The sequence below is a fragment of the Canis lupus genome, chromosome 16 (assembly GCF_048164855.1).
Source record: "Canis lupus baileyi chromosome 16, mCanLup2.hap1, whole genome shotgun sequence".
NCBI classification, from domain to species: Eukaryota; Metazoa; Chordata; class Mammalia; order Carnivora; family Canidae; genus Canis; species Canis lupus.
In genome coordinates this window covers 14611845-14632441 of record NC_132853.1, presented here as the reverse complement: position 1 = coordinate 14632441, position 20597 = coordinate 14611845, and the positions used below count along the sequence as shown (strand labels likewise).

The 20597-nt window shown below is 39.7% G+C and overlaps 1 protein-coding gene across 2 annotated transcripts in view; it reads right to left on the bottom strand.

The window, feature by feature from the left end:
- METTL16 (methyltransferase 16, RNA N6-adenosine) overlaps window positions 1–20597 on the bottom strand; it is a 69742-nt gene that overhangs the window by 7018 nt on the left and 42127 nt on the right. For both annotated transcript variants that reach the window (XM_072779043.1, XM_072779044.1), the window contains exons 7-8: window positions 7786–7855; window positions 6636–6725 (exon numbers count right to left, since the gene is read on the bottom strand). In XM_072779043.1, the coding sequence (XP_072635144.1) occupies window positions 6636–6725; window positions 7786–7855 (160 nt within the window). The remainder of the gene's footprint in view (window positions 1–6635; window positions 6726–7785; window positions 7856–20597) is intronic.

Genomic DNA, 20597 nt, shown 5'->3' with positions numbered 1-20597 from the left:
GTCTCAAGTGTTATTTTGTTGCATCCTTAAAAATGCACTAGATTGAAACCATAAATTAAACAAAAACAGTCTTAAAATTTTAAAATATACTTTACCTAGCAGGACTGTCTATACAACTCTTAAATCCTCACTCTCACTTTCATTTCTAGATCTCAATGGTACAATCAGTCAAGAGCCTTTCAAATGAGGTACATACTTGACATAAATCCACGTAGCATCTGCTATGCTGCCTGTTGTTAATTATAACTAAGGCAAAAATCCCAGAGAAGCCACAAACTACATGAAATCAGTTAAGTTCTCCCTTGTATCTGCAGGAAAAGAAGAGAGCCATTCACTAGGCAACTGCTAAGCATGTAGTCATAGCCTCCTTATTTTGACAGAGCAATCTCCAGAATGGTCTTGAGGGCAAAGGAGTGCTCTTGCTCTTGGCCACTGCAGTGGAGTCCTTGCTGTTCTGCCACACTCTGAACGGCTGCTGCCCCCGGTCCTCCAGGAACAAGCCAAATGCCTAGGAGCTGTGATTCTGCACAGGCTCTCACTATTTGGAGAAAGAGAGCCAAGGGGCCAACAGTGACCCCTGACAAGAATAAAGACAGGAGGTGTGCTAGGAAGGACAGTCAGACTAGCTTTCCCGCTATGCCTTATTTGAACGTGTATCAGCTCTGCTGCCATGAAGTGGATTGAATATTTTGTTGTCTAAAGGTGTAACTTCCTTATTAACAAGCAGTTCAGTGGACATTTCCATTGCTATCTTAATCTGACAGGTTACTGTTTAAAATGTCCGAAATCGGGGTGCCTGGCTGGCTGAGCCAGTAGAACATATGACTCTTTATCATTATTTTAAAAGATTTTATTTATTTGAAAGAGAGAGCTGGAGAGAGAGTGAGCAGGGGGAAGGAGCAGAGGGAGAGGAGAAGCAAGCTCCACACCAAGCAGGGAGTCTGATATGGGGCTCAATCCCAGGACCCCAGTCGGGATTACGACCTAAGCTGAAGGCAGATGCTTAATCAACTGAGCCACCCAGGCATCCTGTGGTTCTCTTTTTAAATGATTTTATTTTTAAGTAATCTCTACACTCAATGCAGGGCTCAAACTCACAACCATGAGATCAAGAGTCACATGCTCTACCAACTGAGCCAGCCAAGCACCCCAAAGAACATGTGGCTCTTGATCTCAGGGGTTGTGAGCTTGAGACCCACACTGGATGTAGAGATTACTTCAATATAATAATAATAAAATAAAATGTCCTGAAATTATCCCGGGGTATATGTAAAAATAGTAAAAAGTAAAAAAGCAAGGGGGAGAAAAGTCTATGTGGAACGCTATCTAAGAAGGGTTGTTTCATATTTTTTAAAGATTTTGGTGGGGGGGGGGGCACCTGGATGGGTCACTTGGTTAAACATCCAACCTCTTGATTTCAGCTCAGGTCATGACCTCAGGGTTGTGGGATAGAGCCCCATGTCAGGCTCCACACCCAGCAGGGCGGAGACTGCTTTAAGATTCTCTCCAGGATGCCTGGGTGGCTCAGCCTGAGTGACTCAGTGGTTGGAAGTCTGCCTTCGGCTTGGGGCATGATCCTGGGGTTCCAGGGTCGAGTTCCGCATTAGGCTCCCTGCAAGGAGCCTGCCTCTCCCTCTCCCTGTGTGTCTCTGCCTCTCTCTCTCTGTGTCTCTCATGAATGAATGAATGAATAAATAAAAGATTCTCTCTCCCTCTGCCCTTCCCCACTAAATAAATACATAAAAAGATTTTTTTTACGTAATCGCCACACCCATCATAGGGCTCAAACTCATGACCCCAAGATCAAGAGTCACATGCTCTTCCAACTGAGCCATCTAGTCATGGTGGTTTGAACCCTACATGTATATATCCTATGTTAAAATGCCTGTGCATACACACTAAGAATAAATTATAATGAACCATGTAGCAGTGAGGGATTAGGATGTTTCAAAGAGACAAGAGAACCTAGATTACTGACTATACCTCTTTTGAGATTTGACTTTGAAACCATGTATCTTTCACAACTACAAAATTAAATAGCTCACAAAAAGAAATCCCTAAGAAATGAAACAAATGAACCTAACTGTGTATGGATTTAGCAGCCTAAACCCACAAAGAAACATTCCAAATGACTTTAAAATTCATCACAAGACAGCCCTCAAGGACCTAAGAAATGTAAAAATGACAAAATAGTTATTTTCACATATCATTCTGTTGATGGTAACATTAATTTTGAGACTGCTGTGGTGAGTCATGGGTCAACACAAATTAATAATTATGTAAGCATGGTTGAGGACTAGCCTGACTTTGTAGAGCCCCCTGTTTCCTCATCTAGAAAGTAAGGATACTACTATTTCACTTGATTGTTGCCAGGTTTAAGTAAAATGACACAATGTGTGTGATGCATTCAAGTAACAAGAATGACCATCTCCAGTGTTTCAAATCTATTGGGCCTATTAATGTCCTGTTCACAATGTTACACACCTTAGTACAAATCTTACACCATTCTTTTTAACATTTAAAGAAAACTTACTGAGCACCAGTCAGACACTGACCACTCCTCCATCAAGTCAGCTCTGACTTGCTCAGCCAGAACTGCTTTCATACTGGGAACTCCTTTACTCCCAACCATTCATTTCAGCACTTACTCAGATATAATTCTGTAGCAATGCTTTGTGTGTGTTTCCCTCCCATAAAACTTGCCATTGTAAAGACAAAATGGTGTCTTCTTTCTTTGGTATTATCACAATGAAGATCACACTTCATAAGATAACTAGGAAGAGAGTCCTTCTGGAAGGACTGGCCAGAGCCTGGCTCTGGTTGCATCTGTTTTATAGACTGGTATAGTACTGGTTTTCAAACCATTTAACAGCAGAATCCGTTCAAGAAATAAAATCAATATATAATATCAATGCAAGCAGATCATCTCTGGTTAAAATGAGAACAAGGCCTGAAGTACTAACCTGATTATCTGCCCCCAGTTGTCATCCCCCTGTGGCACCCTACACCGAATCTCTATCTAGAACCAGTGTGAAAGCTATGCAGTAGTAACCACATCACTGCCAGGAGACCCCAGCTCTGCTAACAAGGTTACCTGATTAATTTGACCCCTTCCCTCCATCTGCTTTTCAAAAGCCCTCTAAGGGCAGCCCGGGTGGCTCAGAGGTTTGGTGCCACCTTCGGCCCGGGGTATGATCCTGGAGACCCGGGATCGAGTCCCACGTCAGGCTCCCTGCATGGAGCCTGCTTCTCCCTCTGCCTGTGTCTCTGCCTCTCTCTCTCACTCTTTCTGTCTCTCATGAATAAATAAATAAAATCTTAAAAAAAAAAAAAAAAAAAAAAAGGCCCTCTAAGTTTACTCCCTAGACAGAAAGTCTCCAGACTTAAAAGGAATGTCTTGAACACAGGAGATAATTTTTTTAAAACCAGACTTCTAGGGTAATGCTCGTACCAAGAGTGCACAACTTACTGGGACCACACTATTTTTCCTTCTTATTTAAACAAGTGTTAAATTTCTGAAAGCAAAGCAAAGCTAACACCCTGGGCAATTAGAGGAGAAGCTGGGACAAAGAGGCATTCTAAGCGGCTTGTTAAATCTGTAAAGAACAGTCTTCACAATATGCTTCCTTATATTCATCATCAGTCAGGAATGATTGTACAAAAATTCTATCAACACTAGGACTCATCTTTTTGTTGCTAAAATAAATCCAGACAAGAGCAATGGACTTAGTATAGGCACCTGAATCAAAATTTTTTTAGCATTCAGCACTAGCAGAAACAGAGTCAGTGGGCCTGAGATAAGTGAAAACAGAAGTTGCCATAGTAACTTGCACATTTACCCTAAAAAAGCTGGAGTGGGGGTGGGGTGGGGAAGTAGGTCAATATTTCTACCTAGCTAGCTCTAGTCCTTGGCTTCCCCGCATTGCAAGCAGCATGCTTCTACCTCCCCATCCCTAACAGCAGCAGCAAGAGGGGAGAAAGTCAGGTGAGCATTTCAAAACGCAAGGGGTGGGGAAGAGGTCCAGGTGAAGGGAAGGAGAATCAAGAGGATAGCCCACTGAAAACCTCACTAGTGCCCTGGGACTACCCTTGGGAAAGCAGCTGCTGATCAAAGGAACCAGTGCTAAGAAACTGTTGCTGGGCTACTGCAAATCAGAAATTGCCATTTTCCCTGTAGCAGTTTAAGTGCACATAATGGAACACTTGGGAAGGCATTATTAACAGCTTTGGATTGAGGGTATCGGTGAGGAGGGAGGTACTCTCTCTGGCAAGGGAGAAACCTACAGCAATCTCCAAGAGGCATTCTTTGATGGCTGAAACTATGAACAGGGCTCAAGGATGGCCTAATGACAGGGAGGGAGAAGGCTCCTTCTCAAAATAAGCTGATTTTGCTAACACACCGCCCTTTGTTATTTTGATCTGAAACAGCTACTAATCAAAAGGGCAAAGGTTGACTCTGGGCTCTGAGATGGCAAGGAAAGTGCCAGAGCCCATTATAAGCTCTTCCACCTGCCAACAAATGTGGGAAGCAGGTTAAACAGAAAGCATGTGCCAATAGGCACAGTTCCACTTTCCTGCCAATGTTAGCATCTGCAGAGGGATAACCCAGTATCTACACAGGGATAACCCAGGACAGTACTAATGGTTTTAACAATTTGGGGTGAAAGCCCCAATTTTTTAGAAAATGACAGAAAGGGTAATCCTACGGGGAGGTTAAAAAAAAAAAAAAAAAAAAAAGAAAGAAAAAAGAAAAAAACAGGGATCCCTGGGTGGCTCAGCGGTTTGGCGCCTGCCTTTGGCCCAGGGCGCTATCCTGGAGACCTGGGATCGAGTCCCGCGTCGGGCTCCTGGCATGGAGCCTGCTTCTCCCTCCTCCTGTGTCTCTGCCTCTCTCTCTCTCTCTCTAGGTCTATCATAAGTAAATAAATAAATAAATATATATATATATAAAAAGCAAAAAAACAAAAAACCAGCACCATCTTTTTAAACAGTGAACATTTCAGACACTAACCTCTAGTTTCCCCATTGCATTGTACAGAGGTGGATATGGGCTTCCACCGGGTAGATCATTCAAACTTGACTGGGAGACTTATTTCCACCTAGCAGCACACCCAGCGGAATACGAGAAGGACAGGCTCAGTTTTAAAGCTGAGCTCATGTATTCTAGAGCCATCTGCAAATTGTCCCTTTGTAGTTCTGCACATGTCTCTAATCCTCTGCCCTATGAGAGAAGGGGAAGAGGCTCATAGACACAGCAACATTTAAGATGACTTGAAAGAGGGATCCCTGGGTGGCGCAGCGGTTTGGCGCCGGCCTTTGGCCCAGGGCGCCATTCTGGAGACCCGGGATCGAATCCCACATCGGGTTCCCGGTGCATGGAGCCTGCTTCTCCCTCTGCCTATGTCTCTGCCTCTCTCTCTCTGTGTGTGTGTGTGTGACTATCATAAATAAATAAAAATTAAAAAAAAAAAAAAAAAAGATGACTTGAAAGACCAAGTGCAACTAAGACTTTGGGAGAGGAGCTCCCAAAACAAGCATATTATATGGCCAGGGGATGAGGAGTACCTGAAGGACCAGATACTAGGCCTCCACAAATACCATGGGAATAGGGAGTACAGTTCCGAGCACTGTGTGCATAACCTAAAGATGGTAAGCCCCAGGTAACAAGGTCAATCACTTTTGTGAAGGAACTGTGAGAACAAACAGATGCTGTTCCATTGCCACCTCTTAGTACAGCCCAGAAAAATTATTCAGTCTAACCAGTTCAGAAGTATTTTTCCTTTACATACAATAGCACAGAATACAAAGAGAAGTTTGTGGAACAAATTATTTTTTAAAACATCCTATTTCAGGGGGGCTCAGTGGTTGAATGTTTGCTTTCCACTCAGGGCATGATCCCAAAGTTCTGGGATTGAGTCCCACATCAGGCTCCCTGTGGGGTAGCCTGCTTCTCCCTCTGCCTGTGTCTCTGCCTCTTTCTCTGTGTGTCTCTCATGAATTAAAAAAAAAAAAAAAAAATCTTAAAAAAAAATCTTTAAAATACATACATACATACATACATCCTATCCCAGAAAATGTTCGAGCTTAAGCATATGCAATGTGGAGAGACTAAGAAAAAGACCTATCACCCAGCTTCAAAACTGACCAATATTCTAGTGGTAATTTTAAAGCTAAGAGAGAACTTTCACTGGAATTATCCTTAAATGTTATATATCAAAAGCCTGCAACCCAAAAATAGCACTTTCTATATTCACCAGTAACTCCAGGAGACAGCTAGTCTATGAAAGTATCAATAGTAAAGGAAAATAAAGGCTTCAATTTCAGTTCTTAAGGAATATCCAACAGAATAATTATACCTGCAAGGTGTTTCTACAGGTTATATTACCTGAATTTTTAATTCATTTATATTTGCTGAATAAAAATCATTGTGTTGCACAACCCCACAAAGAAAGGCTCCAAGGCCACCACAGTCAGCCTTCTAGGACTGTGTCTGGTTTCACAACCACTTCCCATTCTGACCTAAGCATTGAGGCAAACTTCAGGAAAACCAAAGTAGTAAAGATTTTTCATTTCTAACCTAGTAAAACCCACTATGCGCTGGCATTTGAAGAAACTAAATCAAAGTCTCTACTTACTGGTACTGTAACATCATCATAAAAACTCCAAGCTAAAGCCCATCTCATTGTCCGACCTTGACAGAATTCAGTGTAGGTGACTTTAGGAACCTGAAACCAACAAACACGTCATCTCATCAAACTAAAGTCGTTCTATCAATATGCTTTGGGTTGCTGCCTCAAGTTAATTATGTCCTGGTTTTTCTTTTTATCAGTTAACAAACACTACTGTCCTGAAACAGTTATGCATGGCTATCTAATAATCAATGAATAAATTACCTCTCAACAAAGTTGTGGGTTTTCTCCTCTCATAAAACAATAGAGAGAATTTAGAGTTCTGGCTTGAAGGTCCAAATATTCAAAACACCCCAATTAACACAGCTCTTCAAAAAACCACTGGTAAGTGATTAAAATGGTTTTGGTTTTTTTCTTTCCTTTTTTTATGGAAAGAGAGCCAATAATGCCTGGCAATCTCCCTTCTGTCAGATTTTGGGGGGAGGAGGGGGGAGGGGCCTACTTTGTGGCTGTTGGAATTTTAACAAAGAAAAGGTGTGATAGGGAAAACAGGATGAGTACAATATCAGAGAGAAACCAGAAATCAGAAACTTGGTTTCTGCCACTGACCACACATCTGACCCCCTTCTCTGAAAAATCACCTGGCTCATGCTGACTTATGCCCAAATCCCATAAACTGGGAGAGGAGGCAGGGGGCAGTATTAATTTGCCACCTGCTTTTCAAAAGAGAAGCAGGGGCTGAACTCATGTGAACTGCACCATAAAGGGAAACACAGCTGACTGAATATCATTCTAGTTGTAGGCGATCTTTGGTAACTAGATCTGCGACCCAGAATAAGCCCCTTAACTTATATAGCCTTCAGTTTCTGCAATTAAAAAGGAGTCAAATGTGGGGTCAGTGGTAGGTAAAACCAGGTTTTTTTAATTTCTGGTATATCTCTAACATTTATTCATTTGTTTCCCCCCATCTTTTCTCTATTATAATTGTCAAAGAAGGCCTTTTAAAAATAATTTATACAAAGCTTCTTTTACAAAATTAAAAAATAAACAAAAATAAAACAAAAAAAAATACATTTAGAGTTTTAAAGTATAAAGGAAAATTCCATACTCTATCATTAAAAGTAGATATACCAGAATAGTAATGACAAAGCCTTACCCCTTGTATGCGAAGTTCTTCCTTTAGAGGAGCCAGGCTGCATTTTTTCCCCAGCATACAGCTATACCACCTAGGGGGAAAAAAACATCAGAGAAGTAAAACACTGTTTATGTGGTTACATTTTTTTAATTAAGCATTTCTCATGTGAACAAAATGAAAGCAATAGTAAACAATTTTGAGTTAAGTCACAAGTGACAATAACAAAAATTGTACATAACGTATTTAGACAAAGAGCAAACCTAGCAAAGGAAAACAAGGGCCCCTGGGTAGCTCGGTCAGTTAAGAAATTGCCTTCAGCTCAGGTCATGATCCCTGACCTGACCATGAGCGCTGGGCTCCCCTGCCTAGTGGAGAGTCTAGTTCTCCCTCTCCCTCTGACCCTAATCCTCATACTCCTGCATACATGCATCCTTTCTCTCAAATAAAATCTTAAAATATAATGTTCTATGTTCAATTGAACTTCAATTAAAAAAGTATAAACAGCCCCCTATACCATCTTAACAGAGATTGTAAAATCTGGAATGGATCTATACTTTGAGATGGCCTCATATGCAAATGATTTCAGGATATGTATTAGTGTTTCAAAAAAACATGAAATCAATCTCTTCTATAGTAAACATATATCTAGAAGAGGGAATGGGGAGAAGATGGAGTAAACTGCTTTAAAGGTAAATAGAATTTAGCCTATGAAAGATTAACTATCATGCTTTCTATCATAAGCAACTAGAAAACTTGACGAAATATGTGTAATAATTGTTTTTTAGACATTGGACAACTGCAGTGAAGAGCTATAATCTCAGAGAGAGAAACAAACAAAGTTAGCCCTGTAACTGACAGAACTTGCTGCCTAAAGAAAATTTCCAAGCAGCAATACAGGGAAAGGAAACTCAAACAGAGCCCCATGATCCTGAACTGGTGAGAGATTACATTTCAAAGGCCCAGGCAGTAAAGATTTGAAGAGCAAAACACAAGAGAGGAAGGACATGCACAGAGAGAGAATTCTGAGCATCTGCAGAAGAGTTACTTGGAATATTTTGCAGAATAAGGATTTGCACATGTGAGATGGAACTCCATGCAGCTAAAATTCCCAGAGGAGTGCCTGGGTGGCTCAGTCAATTAAGCATCGACTTGGGTCATGATCTCAGGGTCCTGGGACCAACCCATGCATTGGGCTCCTTGCTCAGTGGGGAATCTGCTTGAGGATTCTCTCTCCCTCTCCCCTCTGCATTCCCTCTCAAATAAATCTTAAAAAAAAAAAAAAAAAAAAGAATTCCCAGAAAGTAATAAGCTTACTGATTCCTGGAGTCCAGACAGCTAGATTAGTTTGCAGTTCTACTGGCCAGAGCAGAAAGCACCTTGTTAATAAAAGGGGCATCTATCTAGTGGAGTCCTAGAAAGACACTGCTTTGTAATAGGTCTAGAGGCTACTCTATATTTACCCTAATGAAGCTTAAAAGCAAAACTCAAAAGGATCCAAGTGACTTAAGTAAGCATCAGAATCTAACATTCTTTAAAGGAACATGATGAAATGCAGCACTCCAAAAATAAGATTTTCAATGTCTAACATCTAATAAAAAATGACCAGATATTAAAAGCAGCAGCAAAATTACTTGCAAGCAAGATAAAAAAGAAAAAATATATATCATGAAAAACAAATCAGGAGGGGTGCCTGGGTGGCTCAGTTGGTTAAGCATCTGCCTTTAGCTCAGGTCATGATCCCAGCATCCTAGGATGGAGCCCTGTATTGGGCTCCCTACTCAGCATCTCCCTCTCTTCTTTGCTGTTCCCCCTGCTTGTGCTCTCTGGCTCGCTCACTCTCTCCCCCTCTCTCTGTCAAATAAAATAAATACGTCTTTAAAAAACAAAAACAAACAAAAAAAATCAAGAAACAAGAGGTGATGAAATTTGCAGATGATAACATTAGAACAGCTCTTAGAAATACGTTCTATGACTAAACATGGACATGGGGAGGAGGGAAGATATAAAAACCAACCAAATGGAACTTCTAGACATGAAAATTATGATATCTAGGGCAGCCCTGGTGGCACAGCAGTTTAGCACCGCCTGCAGCCCAGGGTTTGATCCCGGGGACCCTGGATGGAGTCCACGTCAGGCTCCCTGCATGGAGCCTGCTTCTCCCTCTGCCTGTGCCTCTGCCCCTCTCTCTCTCTCTGTGTGTGTCTCTATGAATAAATAAATAAAATCTTTAAAAAAAAAAAAAGAAAATTATGATATCTAAAATGAAAGCTTCACTGGATGGGACTAACAACATATTAGACTCTGCAAAAGAAAGACACAGCAATAGAAACTATCCAAAATAAAGCACAGGAGGGAAAAAAGACTTAAAACAAAACAAAACAAAACAAAACACAGAGCACGTGTGACCTGTAGGACAATATCAAGCAGCAGACATTAAGTGGTGTTTCAGAAAAGGGGTATAATCATAATTAACTAGACTACAAAACAGTAACAAGTGAATCATATTTTCTCAAACATTTAAATCTTATATAAAATGTTAAAAGTATGATGACATTCCCAACACTGGGAATGATGTCCACTCTCCACTTCTAATCAAAGTCATACTGGAGATTATAGTCAATCCGATCAAGTGATAAAATGCAGACAGACTAAAAAGAAAGAAAATTGTTTTTCTTAACAGAAGACATGACCATCCATGTAGAAAATTATTTGAAATCTAGGGAAAAGTCACTAGAATAAATGAATTCAGCAAGGTCACAGGATAAAAGCTCAATATAAAATCAACTATATTTCCTTAAAGTAGTAATACATAACTAGAAATTAAAATTTAAAAATTTAATTTACAGTAACATCAAAATACATGAAATATTTAGGAATAAAATGAACAATATGTGCAAGAAAACCATCAAACACTACTAAAAGAATCCTAAGATCTAAAGAAATGAAAAGCTATACCATGTTGGGATGGAAGATTTAACATTGTTAAGCTATCAAATCAATTCTCTCCAATTTGATCTATAAAAATCAATAAAATTCCAGTAGGCTTTTTCATAGAAATTGATAAACTGATCCTAAAATTTATATAGAAATGAAAGATTTCGAATAGCTAACCACTGAGCCACTCAGGTGCCCCGGAATTTGAGACTTACTAATAATAATTGCGGACTTTATTGATATCAATTATTAATGACCTTATGCACATAAAATGATATATTTATTATGAGTAAATAAGTAAAATCTTAAAAAAAATGAAGAGATGGAGCTAGCATCAGAACCACACATGACAAGAATGCTGGAGTTATCAGACTAGGAATTTTTTTTTATTATTGATGAGAGACACAGAGAAAGAGGCAGAGACATGGGCAGAGGGAGAAGTAGGATCCCTGCGGGGAACCTGATGCAGGACTCAATCCCAGGACCCCAGGGATCACGACCTGAGCCAAAGGCAGACGTTCAACCACTGAGCCACCCAGGGGCCCCTTAGACCAGGAATTTAAAACCTCTATGATCAAGGTGCTAAGGGCTCAGGGCACCTAGGTGGCTCAGCTGGATGGAGTTCCAAGCCAGGCTCCCTGCTCCAAGAGAAGATTGCTTCTCCCTCTGCCTCTCTCTCTCATGAATAAATAAAATCTTAAAAAAAAAAAACAAAGAAAGAAAGATGCTAAGGGCTCTAATGGATACAGTAAACAGCATACAAGAACAGATGGGCAACGTAAGCAGAGATAGAAATTCTAAAAAAGAACCAAAAAGAAATGCTAGAGATCAAAAACACTGTAATGCCTTTGATGGGCTCATCAGTAGACTGGACAAAGCTGACGAAAGAATCTTGGAGTCTGAGGACATCTCAACAAAAACTGCCAAAAGTGAAAAGCAAAGAGAAAAAAAGCACTGGAAAACAACAAAAAACCAGAATACAATATCCAACAACTGTGTGACAACTACAAAAGGTGTAAAATATGTGTGACTGGAATTCCAGAAGGAAGACAGAAGACACAGAAAAAATAATGACTAAGAATTTCCCCAAATTAATGTCAGACACCAAACCACAGACTCAGGAAGCTAAGCAATCACTGAACAGGCAAAATGCCAAAAAGATTACACCTAAGGCATATGACTTTCAACATACAGAAAATCAAAGATAAAAAATACTGAAAGAGACCAGAGGGGAAAAGCTATATTCTTTATAGAGGAACAAAGGAAAGAATTACATCAAACTTTTCTTAAGAAACCAGCAAGCAAGAGTAGCAGAGTGAAATGTTTAAAATGTTGAGAGGGGGGAAAAAAATCCACCAACCTCGAATTCTGTACCCGGCAAAACTGTCCTTCAAAAGTGAAGGTGAAACAAGACTTCCCAGACATAGAGATATTGAGGGAATTTGCTGCGAATTTCTCTAGAATTTCTAGAGAACTTCTCTTAACATTTACAAGACCTTACAAAGAAGGAAAATGATATAGGTCAGAAACTCATCTATATTTAAAAAATGAAGAACACGGGATCCCTGGGTGGCTCAATGGTTTGGTGCCTGCCTTCTGCCCAGGGCGTGATCCTGGAGTCCCGGGATTGAGTACCACAACGAGCTCCCTGCATGGAGCTTGCTTCTCCCTCTGCCTGTGTCTCTGCCTGTGTGTGTGTGTGGGGGGGGGGGGGGGGGGGGGTCCTCTCATGAATAAATAAATAAAATCTTAAATAAATAAAAAATAATAAATAAATAAAATAAAATAAATAAATAAATAATGAAGAACAAGGGAGAAGAAATAAGTGAAGGTTAAAAATGCAAAAAAATCAAAACTTTTGAAATTCTTAATTGATCTAACAGGTTAACAGTTTGTTAAAAATAACAATATACAGCAATGTATTTGATTATGTATGCTTATGAATATGTATGTATAAATGATAGCAAAGACACAAGAAACATGAGAGGAGAATTTTAATATTTATACCAGTTTTATTAAGATATAACATATACAGTAAAATTATCCAATTTTAAGTATATAATTTAATGAGTTTGACAAATGTGTACATTAACCCCACCACAATCAAGGTATAGTACTTTGACATCACGCGAAAAAGTTCCCTAGTCTTTCCTCCCCTACTGGTCTCTAGTGACCACCAATCATGCTCTTAATAGTTCTGCCCTGTTCCAGATGTTCATATAAATGCAATCACAGAATGTTTTTTTATCTGTCTTTGTAAATACACTGGCAATTTCATACGGTTGCAACTTAATACATTAAATAATATAAATAAAAATATCAGTTTATAGAAATATGAGAAATACTATTATATGGCTATAGAAACAGTATGCACTAACCAATACTCTGTCTTCATTGTTTGTGGATTCAATAACAGGTGACTGTCTCTATTTTTGTTTAGTCAGTCATTTTTCCCTTTGAAAAGACAAAAAAATAATTTTAAACTACTTTAAACAAACCTTGGTAATTTTACTTAGAGCGTATAGTCCATTCCATTTGGTGGTTTTAAAATGTTTGGGACAAGAGCAAAATGCTCCCTTAAGAAGACAGTATATAAACAGAGAAATCACTAACTAGGAATTAAAAGCCTTTGGTACGTTAAGAACAAGATGGAAAAAAAAATAAAGAAATTAAGAGCAAATAGTGCTCACACAGTAACAGCATAAAAAGGGTAACAACCTTTCCTTTAAGATCAGCAGTGCTGGGCAGCCCCGGTGGCTTAGCGGTTTAGTGACGCCTTCAGCCCAGGGCGTGAATCTAGAGACCCAGGATCGAGTCCCATGTGGGGCTCCCTGCATGGAGCCTGCTTCTCCCTCTGCCTGCGTCTCTGCCTCTCTCTCTCTAGCTGTGTCTCTATGAATAAATAAATAAAATCTTAAAAAGATCAGCAGATTAGGTCAGAGTCACCAGAAACTAAGAAATAGCCTGAACAGAGACAAAAGAAAGATATTATACATTTCCTCGGGAGATGAAGGAAAGCAAGGAAAGCATATATATATATATATGTATATACACACACACACATATATAAAGCATTCATTCATTCATTCATTTAAGAGAGAAAGAGATAGAGCACTAGCAGGGGAGAGAGAGAGAAGCAGGCTCCCTGCTGAACAGGGACCCCTCCCCCACACCCCAAACGGAAGGGGAAGCAGAGTCCTGGGATTGTAACCTGAGCCAAAGGCAGATGCTTAACCTACTGAGCCATGCGGGCTCTCCATAAGTCTTGAAACAGTTAAATATGTCATTGGTAGTTAATAGAGGCTTGGGAGAGTTTACATTTCTTTTAACCCTTGCTGTAAGCTGAATACTGTATTGTGAATCTTTTCAAATTTAATCTTATCAATAACTTTTCTGCAACATATATATTTCTTAAAGGAAAAGCAGAAAGAAGTAACAGGGTGTATTAAAATTCTGAATTCACTTCAGAAAATGCCTCCCCATTAAATCCTAGATACTCTTAACAGGTATCCTGTGGCAACTAATCAAAATGCAAGCAGAAAAAAATGAACAAAAGGAAGATCTAGTTACCCAGGAGACTTTGAACCCATTATACTATTTTAATGATGAAAGTAGCACTCTACTCATTACCGCATTTAGCAAGTCCTCTGAGACAGTAGCTTTCAAGAAAAATTATTTTTTTTTAAAGACTTTTATTTATTTTGGGCAGCCCAGGTGGCTCAGCGGTTTAGCGCCGCCTTCATCTCAGGATATGATCCTGGAGACCCAGGATCAAGTCCCACGTCAGGCTTCCTGCATGGAGCCTGTTTCTCCCTCTGCCTGTGTCTCTGCCTCTCTCTCTGTGTGTCTCTCATGAATAAATAAAATATTTTAAAAATATTTTTTAAAAAAAGACTTTTATTTATTTATGAAGACAGAGAGAAGCAGAGACACAGGCAGAGGAAGAAGCAGGCTCCATGCAAGGAGGCCGATGTGGGACTCAATCCCGGGACTCCAGGATCACACCCTGAGCCAAAGGCAGGCAGACAATCGCTGAGCCACCCAGGCGTCCCACAAAAATTATTTTGAAATAGTTTCAAGAATACAGAAGATTAGTACAAATGATTCCAATATACTTTTTTTTTTAAAGATTTTATTTATTTATTCATGAGAAACACACACACAGAGAGAGAGAGAGAGAGAGGCAGAGACACAGGCAGAGAGAGAAGCAGGCTCCATGCCGAGAGCCTGATGTAGGCCTCGATCCCGGGTCTCCAGGATCACGCCCTGGGCTGAAGGTGGCGCTAAACCGCTGAGCCACCGGGCTGCCCTCCAATATACTCTTCATCCAGATTCATCAATGAACATTTTTCCTCCATTTGCTTGCTCTTTTTTAAAACCATTTGAGAGTTAGCTCCAGACACCATCATGCCCCTTTCACCCTAAATATTTTGGCATTTATATATGTGTGTGTATGTGTGTGTGTGTGTGTGTGTAATTTTTTTTGAAGATTTTATTTATTTACTCATAAGAAACACAGAGAGAGAGAAGAGAGGCAGAGACACAGGAGAAACAGACTCCATGCAGGGAGCCTGACGTGGGACTCGATCCTGGGTCTCCAGGATCATGCCCTAGACTGAAGGCGGCGCTAAACCGCTGAGCCACCCAGGCTGCCCTGGCATTTCTATTTTTAAAATGAGGACATTCTCCTTCATAACCACAGAATGGTTATCAAATTGAGAAAATGTAACACACAGTACTATTTATTATCAGGAATACAGTTCATTTCAAATTTCACCAATTATTCCTATAATGTCCTTCACGGCAATTTTCTCCCCTGATGCATGATCTAATCTAAGATCCTACATTTCATTTACGTGTCAAGTCTCTTTAGTCTCCCTCAATCTGGAACAGTTCCTCATTCAGCCTTTTCTTTTTTTCTTCTTTTCATGACCTTTATATTTCTGAAGAAATACTTTACAAAACCTCTCAAGTTGGTGTGTCTGAAGTTTCCTCAGTTAGATTCCAGTTATACATGCTGGACGTAAAGAGTACAGAGAGCTATTGTGTCCTTCTGGGTGCAGCACATCAGAGGTGATCACCTGTTCGAGGTGGGATTCCCCCAGGCTTCTGTACTATAATGTTACCATATTTCTTTGTGATTATAAGTCATCTGTGGGGAGATATTCTGAAACTATTAACACCCCACCCCTCTTCAAATTTTCTATTGCTGACCTTCAGTGAATCAATTATTACAATAATGATGACAAAATGGTGATTTTTCTAAGTTTTTTTTCCTTCTACATGTATTAGTTGGCATTACACTTTAACAAAGAATTTTTCCTCTATCCCCTCTGCTTATTTTTGCTCATTTTATTTAATGGGTTAAAATTCATTATTGGCATTATTTATTATGAAATCATATTATCCCAGATTTGATTTCAGCTGGCTCCTATATCCTTTTATGTCATTTTTGAGCACTTGCTTATTTTTGTTATTATAAGACATTACAGGCTCTATTTAAACTTGAGCTTACCCAGCACTGAAATCACCCATTTCTCCAAGGGGCCTGGTTCATTTTAGCACGGATTGGTTATTTTACAACACCAAACCTGGGGCACCTGGGTGGTTCAGTTGGTTAAGTCTCCGCCTTCCACACAGGGCATGATCCCAGGGTTCTGGGATTGAGCCCAGCATCAGGCTCCCTGCTCCGTGGGGAGCTTGCTTCTCTCTCTCCCTCTGCCTGTTGCTCCCCCTGCTTGTGTTCTCTCTATATCAAGTAAGGAAAATCTTTTTAAATAAAATAAACCATAATTGAAGGAATGGGGTAATACCGTAATACAGGAAATGGGTAACAGGAGAACTTTGGCATGTAGGGGCAATGAGCATAGTCTAAAAACTTCTCTAGTTGTAGAACCTAACATTTTGCTGCCTGTAACGAATTACCAGAATAAACGCCCCTAGGCATGCAACAGAGCAGCCCTAATGTCCACCAAATCTCAAAACTTACCATTTAAACTACCATAAATTACAAATCTACATGGCTAAAAATAAACTTTTATTCTATATTTTTCTTAAAAAGTGGTTTAAATTATTCACACATTTTGTACATGTGTAAAAAACATGGTAATGAGATTCTCTAAGGCGGTAGGACCAAGGCTTTTCACCTTTTGGTATTCCTTCTTATTTTAAAGTTTTTTTTTTTTTAAGATTTTATTTTTTTGAAAGAGAGCACGTACACACAAGCATGGGGATGGGCAAAGAAAGAAGCAGTCTTCCTGCTGAGCGTGGAGACAGATGCAGGGCTCAATCCTAGGGCGTGGAGACTATGACCTTAGCCAAAGTTAGATGCTTACCAGACTGAGCCACTCAGGCACCCCTTGGTATTCTTTTTTGTAATTGTCTAATGTACTAAAAATACATGCTTTTAACAATTCTCTTCTTTGATCACTTTTTAAAAAATATGTTATTTATTTATTTATAGAGACACACACAGAGAGAGAGGCAGAGACACAGGCAGAGGGAGAAGCAGGCTCCATGCAGGCAGCCTGATGTGGGACTCGATCCCGGGTCTCCAAGATCACGCCCCAGGCTGCAGGTGACGCTAAACCACTGAGCCACTGGGGCTGCCCTCTTCTTTGATTACTTAATGTAGAACCAAGAACTACCTACTATAAGGTGGATATGCCATAAAAGTTGATACAACAAGCTCATCATGGCATGAGCCACTGGATTCAACCTTTTCTCCCTAAGACCTTGGAGGAGTCACCAATCAATGAGGCTCTGTCACATCAAACTTGAAAGGGAATTAAACTATGATACCTAAATTAAAGTGATGAAAAGCACATAATCTAATTCACCAGAAAAAATAATAAAGCAGCTTTTCATCCTTCAGGTGGCTTATTCTTCATCTTCCTACTTTAGTAGGAAGAAAAAAATCAAAATACCAGCATCTGGCTCTTGTGGAGCTCACAATTAAGAAATGCTCTAAGGTTTATTTATTTATTTAAAGATTTTATTTATTTATTCATGAGAGACATACATAGAGAGAAGCAGAGACACAGGCAGAGGGAGAAGCAAGCTCCATGCAGGAAGCCCGACGTGGGACTTGTTCCCGGGGCTCCAGGATCACACCCTGAGCCAAAGGCAAATGCTCAACTGCTGAGCTACCCAGGCATCCCAAGAAATACTCCTAGGTTTAAACTGAGAAAGTGCTCTCCTACCTGAAAAACAAGCTAGTATACTATCTGTCCCCCAAGACATCTCTACCTACTGTATATGCGTAGTGAGTTAGTACATTGGAGCAGGGGTGCATCTTTCTCATGACACCAAAAAAACACTTTCATTGATTTGCAACCCTATGATGGGTCCCATTCAAAGATGAAACCAGCAGTCAAAGATAGTGAGCCATCCACAATAATAGTCTCATTAGACTTATCTGTGGCAGTTCAGTAACAAATAAGAAGTGGTATGTTCTTTATAACAGTAAAAAAAAGAATAAATATAAAGCCCAATAATAAGGATTACTTAATTATGGATGGTTGTCAAGCTATTTAAAACTACAACTATCCATATACACAGAAATAAAGAAACAAAGGAATGAAAAAAAGTTAAAAACAAAAGCAGGAGACAAAATTGGTATTCATGATTACAACTGTGGGAACGAAAAAAGGGGGGAACTGGTAGGAAATGCACCCAAAATGAGCTAACAGTTGTATCAAAGTGCTGAGATCAATATCAATGTTTTTTCCATTTTCTAATTTTCTGTAAGTGTGATTATTTTAAGAGAGAAAATTATAGGGGCGCCTGGGTGACTAAGTCAGTTGAGTGTCTTAACTTTTTTTTTTTTTTAAGATTTTATTTATTTATTCATGAGAGACCCAGAGAGAGAGAAGCAGAGACAGAGGCAGAGGGAGAAGCAGACTCCATGCAGGGAGCCCGACATGGGACTCAATCCCGGGTCTCCAGGATCACGCCCTGGGCTGCAGGCGGTGCTAAACCGCTCGCTGCACCACGGGGGATGCCCTGCCCAAGTGTCTTAACTCTTGGTTTCGGCTCAGGTTATTTCTTAGGGTTGTGAGACCAAATCCACCTCAGACTCCACGATCAGCATGGAGTCTGCTTGAGAGATTCTCTCTCTCCTTCTGTCCCTCCCCCAACTGGAGGGAAATAAAATAAAAAGAAATAAAATTTTTAAAAAGAGATAAAAATTATAAATAATAATATAAATGTTTAGTTTATGCAACAGTTTATACAATAGTATATATACAATATTTAGATAGCACTTCAGTTTCTATGTACATTCATATGTAATTTCTCTTCATTCTCTGAACAACTGTAGGAGGTATTATCCTAACCTCGTAAACAAACAAACAAAAAAAATGAATTGGCTTATCCTTTTATAAAGGCAAGTCAAAGTTCATAATAAAATAGTCTTTCAGCTGAAGAACTGACAAAAAGCTCAATTATAAAATCTACAATTATTCCCTGCAACTATTACTTAAGTATCCCATAACCATACTGCACCTACTTAAAAAAAAAAAAAAAAAAAAAAAAAACAGAAGGGGAAGGGTGCCTGAGTGGCTCAGTTGGTTGGTTAAGTGACAGCCTTTGGCTCAAGTTATGATCCTGGGATCAAGCCCCTTGTCAGACTCCCTGCTCAGCGAGGAGTCTGCTTCTCCCTCTCCCTCAGCATTTGCCCCCCACCCCCTTCCTTGCTCTCACTCTCACATGAATAAAATCTTTAAAAATTTTTAAAAATTAATTAAGAGGGGAGCTCTTTATTAAAATAACATAATACTTATACCTTTCAACACAGTGGACCACAGCATGTAAATCTACCAAATTCCTAGAATAGTTAAGACGATCCTATTTGATAGTCATCATATCGAGTATGTCTTCAATTAATTCTATGACCACCCTATGAGGTGTGATGTTAAATATTATTATCCCATTTTACCAATAAGAAAACAAAATTTAAGTCAAAGAATAACATTCAAAAGGCACAGATTATATTCAATTTATTGCCCATCACCAAATATGTGGATTATATACAAATCCAAGAAGTATCTACCATCTGATAGGGGGTAGGGATTAGAAAAGAAAAAGCAATAAGAGGAAAAATGGTAAAATCTGTATTAAGTTAGAACTTTGCCAGATACAGGGGGATCCCTGGGTGGCTCAGCGGTTTAATGCCTGCCTTTGGTCCAGGGCGTGACCCTGGAGACCTGGGATCAAGTCCCACATCAGGCTCCCTGCATGGAGCCTGCTTCTTCCCTCTGCCTGTGCCTCTCTCTCTGCATGTGTCTCTCATGAATAAACAAATAAAATCTTAAAAAAAAAACAAAAACAAAAACAAAAAACTTTGCCACATACAGAGGTCTTGTTCTTGGAAAATCATAAAATAACTGCCATAAAGGGTATCAGCTACAGACCTAATAACCTGTGACAAGAGTGGAATTCAGACTGAGAGGAATTTGACCAAGTCTGATTTAGAAGCTTTGATGAGTGAGTTTCTAAAAAAGAAAATGCTATGAAGTAAGCTCAAGTCACAGGCACAAAACGTGGAAGGTAAGGATGACAAGCACTTGTAAATATTCATCAACTCTAGAAAGGCTGTCTACTTAAAAGTCTAGGGGCATGCTGGGGCTGCAGACACTACACAGGGCAGTGGAAAGAGTACTAGACCACAATCAGGAGATCTGGATCCCAAGCTTCTAATCTGTAACACTAGAATACTGGATAACTTTACTTCCTAAGAGCCTCCTCCCAGCTGCCAAATTCTTTAAGATACAAAACAACAATGCAGGTGCACTGACATAGGTGAGGTATGAACTATAACAGGGAGATGAGCCACTTGAGTGCCATCACTGAGATCAGTCCAACAAATTTAACTGATTTGACCCCATATTACAGATTTT